General features: G+C 39.9%; 1 protein-coding gene across 2 annotated transcripts in view; it reads left to right on the forward strand.

Annotated features, from left to right (window-relative positions):
- Positions 1–289: 289 nt before the first annotated feature.
- The window catches only part of LOC149237885 (DNA gyrase subunit B, chloroplastic/mitochondrial-like), a 135,692-nt gene continuing 119,839 nt past the window's right edge, over positions 290–16,142 (forward strand). The window contains exon 1 of one of the 2 annotated variants that reach the window (XM_089366881.1): positions 290–548. In XM_089366881.1, the coding sequence (XP_089223007.1) occupies positions 400–548 (149 nt within the window). In that variant the 5' untranslated portion in view covers positions 290–399. The remainder of the gene's footprint in view (positions 549–16,142) is intronic. The other variant, XM_089366882.1, reaches the window with a different exon arrangement.

The following is a 16,142-nucleotide window of genomic DNA, read 5'->3' on the forward strand; positions in this document are numbered from 1 at the left end:
TTTTTTTAAAATTTGAATTAACAACTATATAATAAATATTTAAAAAATGAATTTTATTTTGTTTATAAATAAAATCATAATACCGTTTTTAATATAATCTCTAAATAATCATATAATTATTACATTAAAAATATAGTATATTGGTAATTTCACTTGTTCAAATAGTTATTCTTTCCATCGCCAAATCAGACAAGTTTTAGCGGAAGCTGGCCACATAAAGTTATCGATTCAAATATATTGTATTATAATAAATATTATTTTAATAATCTAGGGCAAGGCTCTTCGTCCATATTTTTTAGAGGCACAGCTTGGTTGAATTTAAGCTTCATGACAGAACAACACTGTATTCTAGAGAGGTAGAGCATCCACCTTGCAACAAGACTACCTTCCTCGTTGGCAATGGCGATGATAAAGATTCCTCCTACGACATCCTTGCGCCTCCTTGTTGCTTCCCGCCATCTCTGTAGCAGCACCACCAGGTTCAGGGCGCCTCACTTGCGACTCATTTTCTCCCGGGCAAATGTTTCACAGTCTTCCATCCCAATCAGGTAGCTGTTTTTCCTTTAGAAACTCCACAGAACCAGAAATGTTAGTAAGTGTTTCCTTTATGCATTCTCAGCTACAGATATACAATAAAATTTGCAAGATGGCAACTCTGTGTGTACAATATTTTATGAAGACCTTGAACCTGTTTGATTTATGATTTTTTCTCTATGCACTGTAGAGAATGAGTATTCTGCAAGGCGTCTTTTTGTGTTTCTTCTGGTCTCTAGCGACCTTTTTATAGAATAAAAGCTTCACTGAATCCAGCTCAATGGGTTGTGTGAAGTCCTCTGTTAAAGTCGCTAGACTTTGGCAGGAGCCGAACCTGTGACTACTAGTTCACTCGCGAGTTGCCATTGAAACAGTTACTTGTTTCTTGCCAGAAATTGCTGAGAATAGGAGAACTGAACAAACTATATTTTCTAAGAGTCTCAAGGAATACCATTTTTTCATTGTAAGGGCAACAGGTCTCAAACTTGTAAAATTTTTGATACCAACTTCGCATTTGAGGGCATAGTCTGAGCCGCGAAAAACGTAAATTTCTATACAGTAGCAAGATATGGCTCTATTGACCTTTACCAGAATTCGGCAGTAGCGTGAAGTTCATTGAATTTTTTTTATAAGATGGATATAATACTGTGAATTTACTTTTGTATGTCTTTGAGATTTGACTTTATGTCTTTGATGCCGTGAATTTGCTTTTGGATGCGATAAAATATCTCATGTCTTTGTCACCCGTCCACTCATGAACTCTTTAAAAAACCCATTTCAAAACCATTTTAAAGATAGAAAATTCTATATATTATTTTTCTTGATTTATTTGGACATCCTTCTAAATTTGGAAAAAAATGCATGTTTTCGTGTATATGAGATGTATACTTCTGTACTGTCTTTTTTTCATCTTCTTTTTTTTTTTGCCAAATTGTATTCGAATTCATATTCATATTCAAATCTCAAATCTTTTTCTACTATGGGTTTTTCCAAAAGGTTGATATCGAAAATGTGGACAGCTGACATTTATTTTGCTTTAATGTAGGTCCGCTGATAGACATTTGAAAATTTGCTTATCATACCATCCAAAACATGAATTTATAGTCAATCTACCAATTTTGGTATAAAACTCTGATTACGATCTTTTAACCATATTAAAATGTTTCAAAGCAAAATGCTTGACGTTTTCATCAACTGTAATAATCAATCCTTGGGAAAACTATACATCTATTTTGGGAAATTAAAGGAATTCTCGTTGACTTATCTTAGAGGGTAAGTCCAATTCCATGTAGTAGATGCTAGTGATCTCTCATGTCCGTTTCCCATGGTTAGTCTGGCTATAATGTTTTCTTCATCTTTGATAAAAAAAATGTTTGAGAATTGCATGTTTATGTAGTATATATGCTTCACTTATAGTGGGTTATACATCTAAAAGAAATAGCTCCAAGAATATTTACTTGCAGGACAGCGGTTTTGCATCAACATTGGAATACACTTTTTAGCCATGCAAGCGTAGGAATTTTATCATCAGATTATTCTTTGACCTGCTCGTTTATTTTCCTTTCTATGACCAAAACAAACTGCAATTTAGAAAAGATCCATTCAATACTTGCGACACAACCTAGATTGAATGGGTAAATATTAATTTAAGGAATGATGACTTTTATGGATTAAAGAGAGCAAAGAAGGATTTTATGGTTCTCAAGTTTCAAGATTTCGTGGTTGAAGATGATCAACAATGGAATCTGGCTGGGATCAAACAGTATCTAGCATTACCAACAATGACCAACGTTTTTGAGAGAGGTTCATTACGAGTTCTCAAGCAAACTTTTGTATAAATGTATAATTATAGCCATAATCTTGAATGATATAAAATACACTATTTAATCTTCAATATAAAGATTAGGTTCATAACAGTTTGCATTGTTAGGTGCTATTGTGGATTGCCAAGGGATGGTTTTGCAAGTTGTAAGTTGGTGGAGTTTTTGTATTGGATGGGGTTGTAAACAAAATTTCAATGAGTTGGGAGTTTTCAAATGTTTGTGTTGGTAACATGTACATGTGCTCACGGGTGGTACCTGTTACTGCTCAAACTAGTAGGGGACCTAAAGGGGATCCCTAAAGGGCAAATGCTATACCAAGGGAAACACATGGAGACTTAGCCCACTGTCACCTCAGCTAAGGCTCCCTTCTATTTATGGACTTTCACCAATGGGAGGAGACCCAGTATATTATGGAGTCATCGATGAAGGATAAATCAATGAATGGATGTGGAGTGACCAAAATAATCCCTTTCCAGAAGAGTTTGAAAGATAAAGCTTTCTCGTTTTCTAATCAAAGGTGCAATGTCTTCTAGGAGAAGGAAGGGAGGATTTGAGGATTAGGTTTATGGGATATGACTTGTGAAGGAGTTTCCCAATCCCTAAAATCCTTGTTGAAATTGGTATTTCAGATGGTTATTGAAGAATTGTCCTTTTAAGGAGCGGGACCACACGGGACCAAGTGGACCAAGTCTAGGTCAGGAGGAAGGAGTTTAGCAACCAATGGTGTCGTTAGCCTAGACAAGGTAGGGGAAAGATCAAAGAAAGAATATTCACTTAAAGGTGTTGAATTTATCTAATAAGTTACTAGCCTTTGGGGATGCTACGACAAAGTTTGATCTCAGGGCTAGGGCTTGGATTTTCTCACAACTCCACCGTCGGAATGGCCTCAAGTTTGGAGGAGGTCTTGAGGAGATACTAGCGCAGGAGGGGCTAGGAGATCGAACTTTTTGGAGGGCTAGTTCATTGGGAAAATGATGCCCTAGGTGACCCAACTTGGCCAGACGCAGGAAAATGTGAAAGAAGTTGGTTTAAGGTGACCACCTTTTGGTAGATCAGTGCCTTAGTCTTGGGAGAATGGAGTCTATGATGAATATGAGTGAGGATCTTTGGTTCTTGGTCAAGGAGGCCTCAAGACTACTTCGCTAGCCTTGTAGGTCAAAGAGAAGCAATTTTGCAGCTTTTATACTTTGATGTGCAAAAGGTGATGGCTTATCAAGATCAATTTGTTGATGGAATTACCCCTAGGAGATTTCGGTCACATTACATGGCCCATACATTGAAAGATGCTATAATAGAGACAAAATTCCACAATTTAAAGCAGTAAATGCATGCAGCAATTAGCCTAAGAATAGTGAAGATCCTAGTCCAATGTATATGACGAAGTAAAACAAGAATAACATTAAAGGCATGTACTTACATGTAATAGAATATATCCAACCATCCACAATTTGAGAAGAGAGAAGCTCCAAGATAAGATATACCAAATCCACACATCAAAATTCATCCATAAAATTCCAATTAAAGGCATGTACTTACTTGTAAAGTGCTTCCTCACTTTAGTCATATGGTAAGATACTCCACTGTCTATGAACCAGACACTCGTGGATGTAGCACTAGTGGCTAAGCTCACCACCAACGCAAACACTGTATCAAAGCTTGAGGCGAACTCCTCCACCTTGATTGATGCTGCCACTTCCTTCTCCTTCCTCCCCTTCTTCTTGGGACACTTGGATGCATAGTGACCCATCTTCCCACAAGTAAAGCATTTCACTTTGCTCATGTCGTTCTCAGACTTCTATTCCTCCTTCTGCTGCTTGGCCCCATGTTGAGAAATTTAAGGGCAATGCAATTGTTATATTTCTCTTTCTTAGATAACTGCTTGAGATATTATTTTCTTCAGATTTGATTGATATTATTACTATGTATCATTATCATCAACCAGCTATCAAAACAAGAAAACTAATCATGCACAAGTACACAAAATATTGGCATCATGCCAGAGCAAAAACCTCTCCAAAACTTGAGAGGAAAAACCCTTGAACTCTTTCTTATGGAATCTTTATTGAGACATTACATGACCCAAACTTGACCTTGAAATGCCTTCAACATCAAATGATAATACCTCAAAATATGTACCCTGTAATACTGTTCAATTCTGCAATTGAAGAATTATATCAGTCTGCACCAAAACAGTTCGGATAGGCTCTCCTAGCCTCGGTCTACTTTTGCTCCATATATATATTTATTACACGTTGTCATAGTTATGAATATAGCTGATGTACAAGGCTTCCACAAGATGATCCGGTTGACTGTCACCACAGCGAAGGAGGGTGCCCTAGATTTCAGAGCGTATATGCATACGTGGATGGAGTTAGGGCTCTTCTAACCTTATGGTACCCTCACACTGTCATCTGCAGTCTCCTCCTTCCTATTGAGGTTAGGACCGCCCTTCAAACGCAATCATGAAATGCAATATGCTAACCCAGATCCGGATGCTGAGACGAGGTGCAGGCTCGATGAGGGGACAAACTTCCTCATACGCTGCGGCTACTTCGCTATGTTGCCTCTTCGTGAGAGAAGTGTATTGAAATTTCCTTGTGGAGGCTCCATACGTAGCCTATATATAGGCTTGCCTTCCCATTCATTGTGTTGATGTGAACTTCGATTAGGCCGAAATTTCCTTAGATCATTTAGCTGAGCCGATGTGGTTTCATAGCCTTCCTTTGAGCGGTTTCAAGAGTAAAACTGTGGGTACACATTTGAGTATTTCTTTGATGATCTAGAAGGACTTACATTCATTACATTTACACAAATAATACATGACTGTCTTCATTTTTACATGACTTGTCTTGAGCTCTTTAATTAGAGCAAAAATAATTCTTTAAATACAAAAATACATTAATGCAAAAATAATGAAGACCGAACCTAGTTACACTATTTTCAACACTCCCTCTTAACTAGGGAGGTATTCATTCATACATGGTACATGGACATTCTCAATACAAGAGTTCTCATAAGCAAAGAGTCGGATTAGTTATCCATCTGTTATAGCATCATTTCAACCAACATTGTTTCCATATAGCAAGGCCTTGACTAATCGCTCTATCTTTCAATCATAGATCAGAGCACAATGTTGGCGAGACCAATGACTTATAGACACACTCGTCATTGTCTCTCTTAGGGTCATACCCACCCGGGTGTTCTCCGAGTATGCCCTACTAGGACTATTCTCATCTTGGGTTCCCAACCCTCAAGAATATCGGTCCTCTTGCCCACTCTTGTCTTGGATGCCCTACCTCATCCTCAAAGAGTGTCAGATGCCAGATGATAACTCAATTTTCCATTTCTTCTTCATTCTCAGAAGACAAAAATGTAGTGTCTATCTTTCCTGCTCAAATAGGGACGACATATCAACCAGACCAAGCTTGTCTCGAAAATACACAAGCATCTTGTTTGGAAGCGTTTTCATTAGTATGTCGATACTATGGTCATCTGTGGGAACTATTAGCTTTGCTACATGCTGCTAATTTTCCAGGAGAAGGAATTGGTTTGGTCCTTGGTTGCTGGCTCAGAGATGGTTTATAATGGTTATCATGGTCTCTCCCTATTTTCCCTGCTACTTCCATTTCATCCTTCCCTTTCATTTTTCCTTATTTCCCTCTAAACCCCTTTATCCCTGTTTTGGCCTCAAAACCCCTCATAAACTCTTTTTCGGGCTCCCGGGCTTCTTTTTGTTTAAGACCTATAAATCCCCATTTACCTTTTATAAACCCCATATTAACTTTCAAAATCCCCGATAACGACGCTAAAGTCCTTTTTCCAACTCCCGGGCACATTTCGTTTTAATACTACCAAAAGCCCCTCATAAACCTTTTGCATGGCCTTTGAGCGTTTTTTGTTTTAATTCGTTTAAACCCGTAAAAACCCATGCTGCATTTATTCCCGGGTGCTAAAGTCTATTATAACTCGGCGAGCCCATACCTGTCACGTCATCCGAAACATGTGCATTAATCCTGTAACGTCCGATCAGTTCCCGCAGATCCAACGCCATACGCTTCTCCCGCCTCTGAAACTTGCGCGTCCGTTAGGCAGCGGGGAAGGCGGTTTCCCGCTAGACCTACCTGCCACGTCTCGTCACATAACTGCATCGCACCCGCCCTGTACGAAAACCACCGCAGCCCAAAGGCGGTGCGGGGAAACCACCCACCCGCGAAACCGCTCATCTTGGACGTCCTCCTTGCGCGTTAACTACCCCGCATCTTCTGCCCCCGATTACCGTCGGATTTGCTCGACAGTGATCCAATGGCCCTCGTTAACCCCGATGGCCCATCTCCCGATAGATTACATAAACTAATCCAGGCCGTTGATTTTTGTCATCCGACGGTTTATAATTGCTCCTCCCTGTGTCTTCCCATCGCCTCTCTCCATGAAATCTCGACCGTCCATCCATTTCATCCAATGGCCAATGTTATTTCTCAGCCCTTCGTTCATTGTTCATGCATTTTACATGTTTTGGGCCTGTCCTGTGTGCCCGAAGGAGGAAGGAGACTACGATCCAGCAATCGGTGCATTAAATCCTCAGCTAGCACATTCAAAGAACAACATGACCGAGGAAGAAAGGACGATCCTCGAGCAGTTCAACACCTTCAGCTGTTATGGACATTTATTCATGAAACATTCCACCTATTCAAGGAGTACAACAAAGTACCAGGGAATGTCAAATTTGTTAATTAAAACAGTCAGAAAGTATCAGAGGCCCATAATAGTTTGTAAATGCGGTTGGTGGCCAGTTATGACCCCTCCACGCATAGGCTAGCAGAGATTTTTTGTAAACAAATTCTATATATACTCAAAAAAGGATGTAATCAAGTTGATGAGTGTTATTCTGTTGTAAACTTCAACTTCTGGAGACTGTAACTACTGTGTAACCTGCAGCTTTTGGTCTGCATTTCCAGCTAATACAAGCTTCTTTTGCTGTTGATTACTCACTTGCCACTTCATCTTTTTATTCCAGGCTGTGCCTGTTTTGCATTTATTCATGTGCTGTTAATGTATAACATTAGAGGGGCTATCATCCCACCTATGTGTTAGCATTTAGCATGTATCGTTGAATTTGTTTGCAGGTTTTTGTTATTTTAATACCAGAGAGCTGTCATCCTGTCTGTGTATTAGAAGATAGATTTACAGACCTTTTAACTGGTTGCAGCTGGCCATCACAGGGTCCTGTGCATCTGCTGGTGTGATCAGTCTTCTCCATCATCACATTTTCCTTAAATTGTGGGTAATTAGTGGTCTAAAGCCTTGTAGTCTAGGGGTGTTCACCCATGTCTGGGGTTAAGCATAGTAGAAGTGGTTATCTGGCTTGAATATGCAACATTTCTTTCATTCATCCACCATTTATCTAACATTTTTGTTGAGTTTGTAATGTTCCCGAGCATCTCTGATATACAACCTAGGAGAGTTTCTTGGGGTGATAACATTAATTGGTGCCATTGTTGGGGAGAGGAGAATTGAAGCTCAGCTTCCATGGGAAAACGACACAGCTTCAAGCTTTGATGATAGACAAGGTTGGAACGCAGTTTTTGGTTGTAATCATCTATCTGGCGACTCCATTGGAGGAAGACCATCATTTGGCGACTCTACATTGAAATTTTGGCTCAGTTTGTGAGACGCACTCGAAGAAATCCTCAGAAATCTCCAGCTGAATCATTGCCTGACCTTGAGAGGACTGTCAAAGCAAAGAAATCATCACAGAAAGGGGCATCAGGATCACGTAAGCCTAAGAAATCTTATTCATCTCTGAAAGATAAAGTCATTGCTGAAGATTTACAGTCTGAAGATTTAGAGCACAACACTGTTAATAAAGAAAAACCTTCAAAGATTAGTTCAGCCCCTTGTGCAGTTAGTTCCCCTTTGAATCTCAGTCCAAAGAAAGCATCCCAATCAGTCCAAAACATCCCTTTATCTCTGCCACCCATCACATTACTCCCTACTATTCAATCTGCTAGTATTCTTCCAAATATCCAATCATGGTAGGACAACAAGCACCTACGAGAATAGAAAGAATTGTAGCTGCCAGATATGGACCATTGGTGTTGCCTGTGCCTTTAAATCCTATGCCTGTGCGAGAATATCAGAAATATATGCCTAAATTCACTGGTAAAGAGGGAGTAACAGTAGAAGAACACCTTAAAGCTTTTTACAGTTATGCTGATAATTTAGATATAAGTGAAAATGATGTGTGGATGAGAGTTTTTGTTCAGAGCCTTGATGGAGAGGCTAAGAAGTGGTTCAGAGGATTACCCAGAGATCTATAACAGATATTGAAGCATGAGATGATGCATTTTTGAAGCAATGGGGAGATTAAAAAGACTTGTCGTATTATCATACTGAGTTTGGTAATCTGAAGAGGGAAAATGGTGAATCAATACCTGATTTTAATAAAAGATTCAATCGAATGTATAGTAAGATACCAGTTGAGGTAAAGCCTATTCCTACCTCTGCCAAACTCACTTATGCCAATGCTTTTGACTCTGATTTCTCCCTGTTATTGAGAGAAAGAAGATGTGCTACTCTAGCTGATATGCAGGATGCAGCACTAGAAGTAGAGTCTAATATCATGGCTGCAGAGAAGCTAAAAAGTCAAGCTGACAGAAGGAGGCAGAGAGGTCAGGCTTCTACTTCTTCTGCATCATCTTCAGAGCCTAAATTAGATAAAATGACCAAGATGATAGAGTCATTGGCTGCTGAAATTCCTAAGCTAAAGGTTGAGAAGAACTCAGGGAAAACAAGGCAGCAAAACACATTTGCTCCAAGAAATCCAAATCCCTTCAGAAGAGCAAATGAGCAGTTACAAATTATGAAGAGGGGAGAAGAAACAAAGGAAGAACAGAAAGTAAAAGCTCCCTTCCAAAATGTAGTCATGGAGGAGGAACAATTTGAAGAAGATGAGGATGAAATTCACTGCATGGAAGATAAAGGTAGCGCTGCATTTTTGACATTGGTTGAGTATGAAGAATCATTACTGCATCAACAAGACAACCAAGAATGGGACAGAGGAGCTGTTCTACAAACTGAGCAGCAACAGAAATATAACCTGAGGTCAAATGCAAAGAATGTCAAAGAAAATCTTGCACAAAGAGCTGCTGTCCAAACAAAACCACAGAATAGCAGGCAGAGAAGACCAGTAGCTGATCCAGTCATCCTCAAAGCCCCAGTTCAAGAGGTAAAAAGTTCTGATAAATCATCTTCTTCTTTTAGCCTTGAGTCAGAAGTTCAGAAATTGAAAATATCTGTGCCTCTGGTTGAGTTGGTGAAGAGTGAAGTGTTTAGAAAGCCCATCCTTGAAGCCCTTGAACTAGAAACCAAACAAGCCTCCACTGACTCTGTTAATTTGCAAGATGATAAGCCTGCCATTGTGCTTAGTCCTATGATTGAGCCCACTGATAATAATTCTCCATCTTTTTAGGTCTCATTAACCATTCATGACAAAATCCTCCACAATTGCCTGCTAGACAAAGGGCCAACCACAATTTAATGCCTAAAGCTGTCATGGAAGAGTTAGGCCTTGATATCATTAGACCCTATCATGATTTGTTTTCTTTTGATTCAAGGAAGGTGAAATGTCTTGGATTGATTAAAGATCTAGCCATTACCTTAACTCAGCTGCCCATGAAGAGTATGATGATGGATATTGTGGTAGCAGATGTCCCTCCTAAGTTTGGCATGCTGCTGTCCAGAGGGTGGATTAAGAGACTAGGTGGGACATTACAGAATGATTTATCTTATGCCACTGTCCCAGTGTTTGGAGGAGAAAGCAGGAGGTTATATAGAGAAGCACAGTTGGCATATATCATTAGTGATGAGAATAATCCTACAAATCATCCTATATATGCAGTGGACACTGATTTTGGAGCATGCATTCTCCAAATGGAAGAATCTCAGAAGGCCGAAATGCAACTCAGGAAACCAACAGTTCAGGCCGAGCAAGAGCAAGGAGGTCAGGTTTGGGAAATGTTTTTTGATGGAGCATGTTCCAGGGAAACTGCAGGAGCAGGGGTGGTGCTAGTATCTCCAAAGAAAGAAAGCATTCAGCTGTCTTTTAAGCTAGTTTTTCAAGTGACAAACAATATAGCAGAATATGAAGCACTGCTATTGGGCCTTAATGCAACAAAAGACAGAGGAATCAAGAATCTGAAGGTATTTGGAGATGCTGATCTGATAATTCAACAAATAAATAAAACTTTTCAAGCAAAGCACCCAAGGTTGAAGGCATACAGAGATGAGGTATGGAGAATCAGGGATTCCTTTGATTTTTTCTGTATTTCATATATTCCTAGAGGTCAAAATCAGCTTGCTGATTCACTTGCTATTTCTGCTAGTCTATTCATACCTCCCATGCCTCCCAGATTAGTTTATGAAGTCCAAATCAAGTACAGACCTTCCTTGCCTGATAATGTCCACCATTGGAATGTTTTTGATGATGATGATGAGATAAATAGGTTCCTTCAAGTCATTGATGTGAAATGCAAATTGACCAAGAGAATGATGCCTTGTTAGAAAATCACCAGTCCCAGTTTAGAAATAAAATTGGTAAAGACAGCATAGTCCAGCTTCCTAGTAACCATATTCCAAAGGGTCTAATTCCTCTAGAAAGACTGTTTGACCAAAACAATGTGCCTTACAAAGCTGCCCAAAAAGAAGACCAATTTGCAGTCTGTAAGCATGATATAGGAAGTCCGGGTCAGCCTAGGTATGTGAATTTGTCCATTCATTTGTCTGCTGATCAAAGTGCTGAATACTGCAATTTAATGAGGCAATTTGCTGATGTGTTTGCCTGGGAGTATAGTGATCTGAAAACTTATGACAAGAATATAATTTAGCATAAAATCCCTCTGGAGAAAGACACCGTTCCTTTCAAGCAGAAGCTGAGACCAATAAATCCTATGCTTCTTCCTCTAATTGAAAAAGAAATTAAAAAATTGCTGGCTGCCAAGATCATTGTTCCTCTTAGGTATTCAAAATGGGTAGCTAATTTGGTGGTGGTGAGGAAGAAAAGTGGTGAAATCAGACTGTGTGTTGATTTCAGAAATTTAAACAAATGCTCAAAGAAAGATAACTATCCTCTGCCCAAGATGGAGCATTTGCTGCAAAAAGTCTCAGGAGCTAAAGTGATGTCTTTTTTGGATGGTTTTTCAGGCTTCAATCAGATTGCTGTTCACCGAGATGATCAAGAAAGGATTGCATTTACCACTCCTTGGGGCACCTTTATGTATGCCAAAATGCCATTTGGATTGATGAATGCTGGAGCCACCTTTCAGAGAGCTATGGATATAGCATTTGTGGGAGAGAAGGATAAATTTGTCCTCATCTACCTTGATGATATAACAGTTTACTCCAGCAGCCATCAAAATCATTTGCAACATTTGAAAAAAGTGTTTCTAAAGTGCAGAAGGTTTGGAATCTCAGTCAATCCCAAAAAATCTCAATTTGCTTTAAATGAAGGCAAGCTGTTAGGACATATTGTGTTTGCTGCAGGTGTTCAAATTGACCGAGAAAGAGTCAAAGCAATTCAGACTTTGTCTGTCCCTAGATCAAAGAAAGATATCCAATCCTTTTTGGGCAAAATTAATTTTGTCAGGAGGTTTATTCCAAACTTTGCAGAACTAGTGAAGCATGTTACCTCCATGTTGAAGAAAGGAGCAGAGGTAAGATGGACTGGTGCAGCAAAACAATCATTTGAGTCTATTAAAAAGGCTATTATGGAGGCTCCCACATTAATAAGTCCAGACTACAACAAGGAGTTCCATGTATTTTCTTTTGCCTCTGAAGACACCATTGCAGCAGTTTTATTGCAGCAAGATGAAGAAGGTTCAGAACATCCAGTAGCATTTTTTAGCAAGAACTTGAGGGATGCTGAACTAAGATATGATATTATAGAAAAACAGGCATATGAAAGGCTTTCAAGGTTTATATATTGTATTAAAAAATAATTGCATATGTGCCTTCTGCTGCAATAAAAGATGTCTTGACTCAAACTGATGCTAATGGAAGAAGGGCAAAATGGATTGCAAAGATGATAGAATTTAACATAGAGCTGAAGCCCACTAAACTGGTCAGAGGTCAAGGGCTTGCCAAGTTATTGGCTGAGGAAAATTGCAGGTCTTTAGATATGGATTTCCTGTGTACAATGGCAGAAAATGGTCAAGTAGAAGAAGAGGAAGCAACTGAAACAGAGAGAAAGCAGTTAGTGGCCGAAAATCTAGCTTCATGTAATTGGTATACTGAAATAATTAATTTTTTGCTGAAGCTAGAGATCCCTTCAGGATTTACTCAAAGTCAGGCTAGAACTTTAAAACTTAGAGCAACAAAGTATTGCATTATGGAAAATCTGCTCTATTAGAAGGATCCATCTGGAATATTTTTGAGGTGTCTAGACAAAGAACAATCAAAAGAAGTTATGCAACAGTTTCATAACAGCGTGTGTCGAGGGCACCATTATTGGAAAACTACAACCCATAAAATTCTCAGAGCTGGGTATTATTGGCCCACTTTATTTTCTGATGTATTTTGCTTTTGTTAAATCTTGTGACAGGTGCCAAAGATTTGAAGGAAAACAACAGCTAAAACCTCTGCCCCTAAAACCAATAGTTGTAAAAGGACCTTTTCAGCAGTGGGGTTTGGATTTCATTGGAGAAATCAATCCACATTTCAGCGGCCAGCATAGGTGGATATTAGTAGCCATTGATTATTTTACCAAGTCGATTGAAGCAATCCCTACCAGGAAGGCTGATCATAATGTGGTCATAAAGTTCTTGACAGAGAATATCTTCAGTAGATTTGGTTGTCCACACAAACTAGTCACAGATAATGCAACAGCCTTTAGGGCAAAAGCGCTGGTAGAAATGTGTGATTCAATGGGTATCAAACTTGTTCATTCCACCTCATATTATCCATAGGGAAATGGTCTAGCAGAATCCTCTAATAAAAGCCTGATCAGGATAATTAAAACGTTGTTAGAGGACAACAAAAAGAATTGGGATTCAAAGCTCAAGTATGCACTGTGGGCTAATAGAGTGACCATTAAAAAATCCACAGGCGATTCTCCATTCAAGCTGGTGTATGGCACTGATGCTGTATTCCCAATTCAATTAATTCCCCCTGTGGCAAAATTCCTTCAAGAAGAGCAGGATGAGGAAGAATACATGGCAAACAGGATCACTGACTTAACAGAAATACATCAGATTAGAGAACAGCTGGTTGAAAAGGCTGCAGCGCATCAGAAAAAGGTCAAGGAATCCTTTGACAAGAAGGCAAAAACAAATAATTTTCAGATTGGTGACTTGGTTTTGAAATGGGATGCATTGAAAGAGAAGAAAGGCAACTATGGGAAATTTGATGCTTTTTGGACAAGGCCTTTCATCATTTCACAGGTTCAAGGGAACAACACCTTCATACTGAAAAGTATGAGAGGAGAGACAGTTTTTGATGGCTCGGTTAATGGGCGGTTTTTGAAAATTTATGTTGTTTAAGGTATTTTGGCCTTAAAGGCTGTAAATATTTTGTTTTTATCAGTTTTGTGCAGGCAAAGTAGACTCCATGCCCAATGGAACAATAGCAATTTTGATTAATTTGCTTTCAGCTGGAAAGGCAATGGTCTGCAGGTTCTTGAGACCTCACAGGGAGGCTCTCATCCCCAGAAGGAGCCAATGTTAGCTTTGCTACATGCTGCTGATTTTCCAGGAGAAGGAATTGGTTTGGTCCTTGGTTGCTGGCTCAGAGATGGTTTATAATGGTTATCATGGTCTCTCCCTATTTTCCCCGCTACCTCCATTTCATCCTTCCCTTTCATTTTTCCTTATTTCCCTCTAAACCCCTTTATCCCTGTTTTGGCCTCAAAACCCCTCATAAACTCTTTTTCGGGCTCCCGGGCTTCTTTTTGTTTAAGACCTATAAATCCCCGTTTACCTTTTATAAACCCCATATTAACTTTAAAAATCCCCGATAATGACGCTAAAGTCTTTTTGCTAACTCCCGGGCACATTTCGTTTTAATACTACCAAAAGCCCCCCATAAACCTTTTGCATGGCCTTCGAGCGTTTTTTGTTTTAATTCGTTTAAACCTGTAAAAACCCATGCTGCATTTATTCCCGGGTGCTAAAGTCTATTATAACTTGGCGGCCCCAGACCTGTCACGTCATTCGAAACATGCACGTTAATCCTGTAACGTCCGATCAGTTCCCGCAGATCCAATGCCATACGCTTCTCCCGCCTCTGAAACTTGCGCGTCCGTTAGGCAGCGGGGAAGGCGGTTTCCCGCCAGACCTACCTGCCACGCGTCGTCATATTACTGCATCGCACCCGCCCTGTACGAAAACCACCGCAACCCAAAGGCGGTGCGGGGAAACCGCCCGCCCGCGAAACCGCTCATCCTATACGTCCTCCCCGCGCGTTAACTACCCCGCATCTTCCGCCCTCGATCACCGTCGGATCTGCCCGACGGTGATCCAACGGCCCTCGTTAACCCCGATCGCCCATCTCCCGATAGATTACATAAACTAATCCAGGCCATTGATTTTTGTGATCCGACGGTTTATAATTGCTCCTCCCCGCGTCTTCCCATCGCCTCCCTCCATGAAATCTCGCCGTCCATCCATTTCATTCAATGGCCAATGTTATTTCTCAGCCCTTCGTTCATTGTTAATGCATTTTACGTGTTTTGGGCCTGTCCTGTGTGCCCGAAGGAGGAAGGAGACCGTGATCCAACAATCTGTGCATTAAATCCTTAGCTAGCACATTCAAAGAACAACACGGCCGAGGAAGAAAGGACGATCCTCGAGCAGTTCAACACCTTCAGCAGTTATGGACATTTATTCATGAAACATTCCACCTGTTCAAGGAGTACAACAAAGTACCAGGGAATGTCAAATTTGTTAATTAAAACAATCATAAAGTATTAGAGGCCCATAATAGTTTGTAAATGCGGTTGGTGGCCAGTTATGACCCCTCCACGCATAGGCTAGCAGAGATTTTTTGTAAACAAATTCTATATATACTTAGAAAAAGGATGTAATCAGTTTGATGAGTGTTATTCTGTTGTAAACTTCAACTTCTGGAGACTGTAACTACTGTGTAACCTGCAGCTTCTGGTCTGCATTTCTAGCTAATACAAGCTTCTTTTGTTTGATTGCTCACTTGCCACTTCTTCTTTTTATTCCAGGCTGTGCCTGTTTTGCATTTATTCATGTGCTGTTAATGTTTAGCATTAGAGGGGCTGTCATCCCACCTCTGTGTTAGGATTTAGCATGTATCATTGAATTTGTTTGCAGGTTTTTGTTATTTTAATACCAGAGAGCTGTCATCCTGTCTGTGTATTAGAAGACAGATTTACAGACCTTTTAACTGGTTGCAGCTGGCCATCACAGGGTCCTGTGCATTTGCTGGTGTGATCAGTCTTCTCCATCATCACATTTTCCTTAAACTGTGAGTAATTGGTGGTCTAAAGCCTTGTAGTCTGGGGGTGTTCACCCATGTCTGGGGTTAAGCATAGTAGAAGTGGTTATCTGGCTTGAATATGCAACATTTCTTTCATTCATCCACCATTTATCCAACATTTTTGTTGAGTTTGTAATGTTCCCGAGCATCTTTGATAGATAACCTAGGAGAGTTTCTTGGGGTGATAACAGGAACATATTCCAGCTTCAACACTCCATCCTGCACTAGCTTCCGAATATAATGATACTTGTTGTTTATATGCTTTGTCTTCCCATGAAACACTGGGTCCTC

This window comes from Pinus tabuliformis, chromosome 8, assembly GCF_031772625.1.
Source record: "Pinus tabuliformis cultivar Carrire ecotype Pingquan chromosome 8, CPIR1, whole genome shotgun sequence".
NCBI lineage: Eukaryota > Viridiplantae > Streptophyta > Pinopsida > Pinales > Pinaceae > Pinus > Pinus tabuliformis.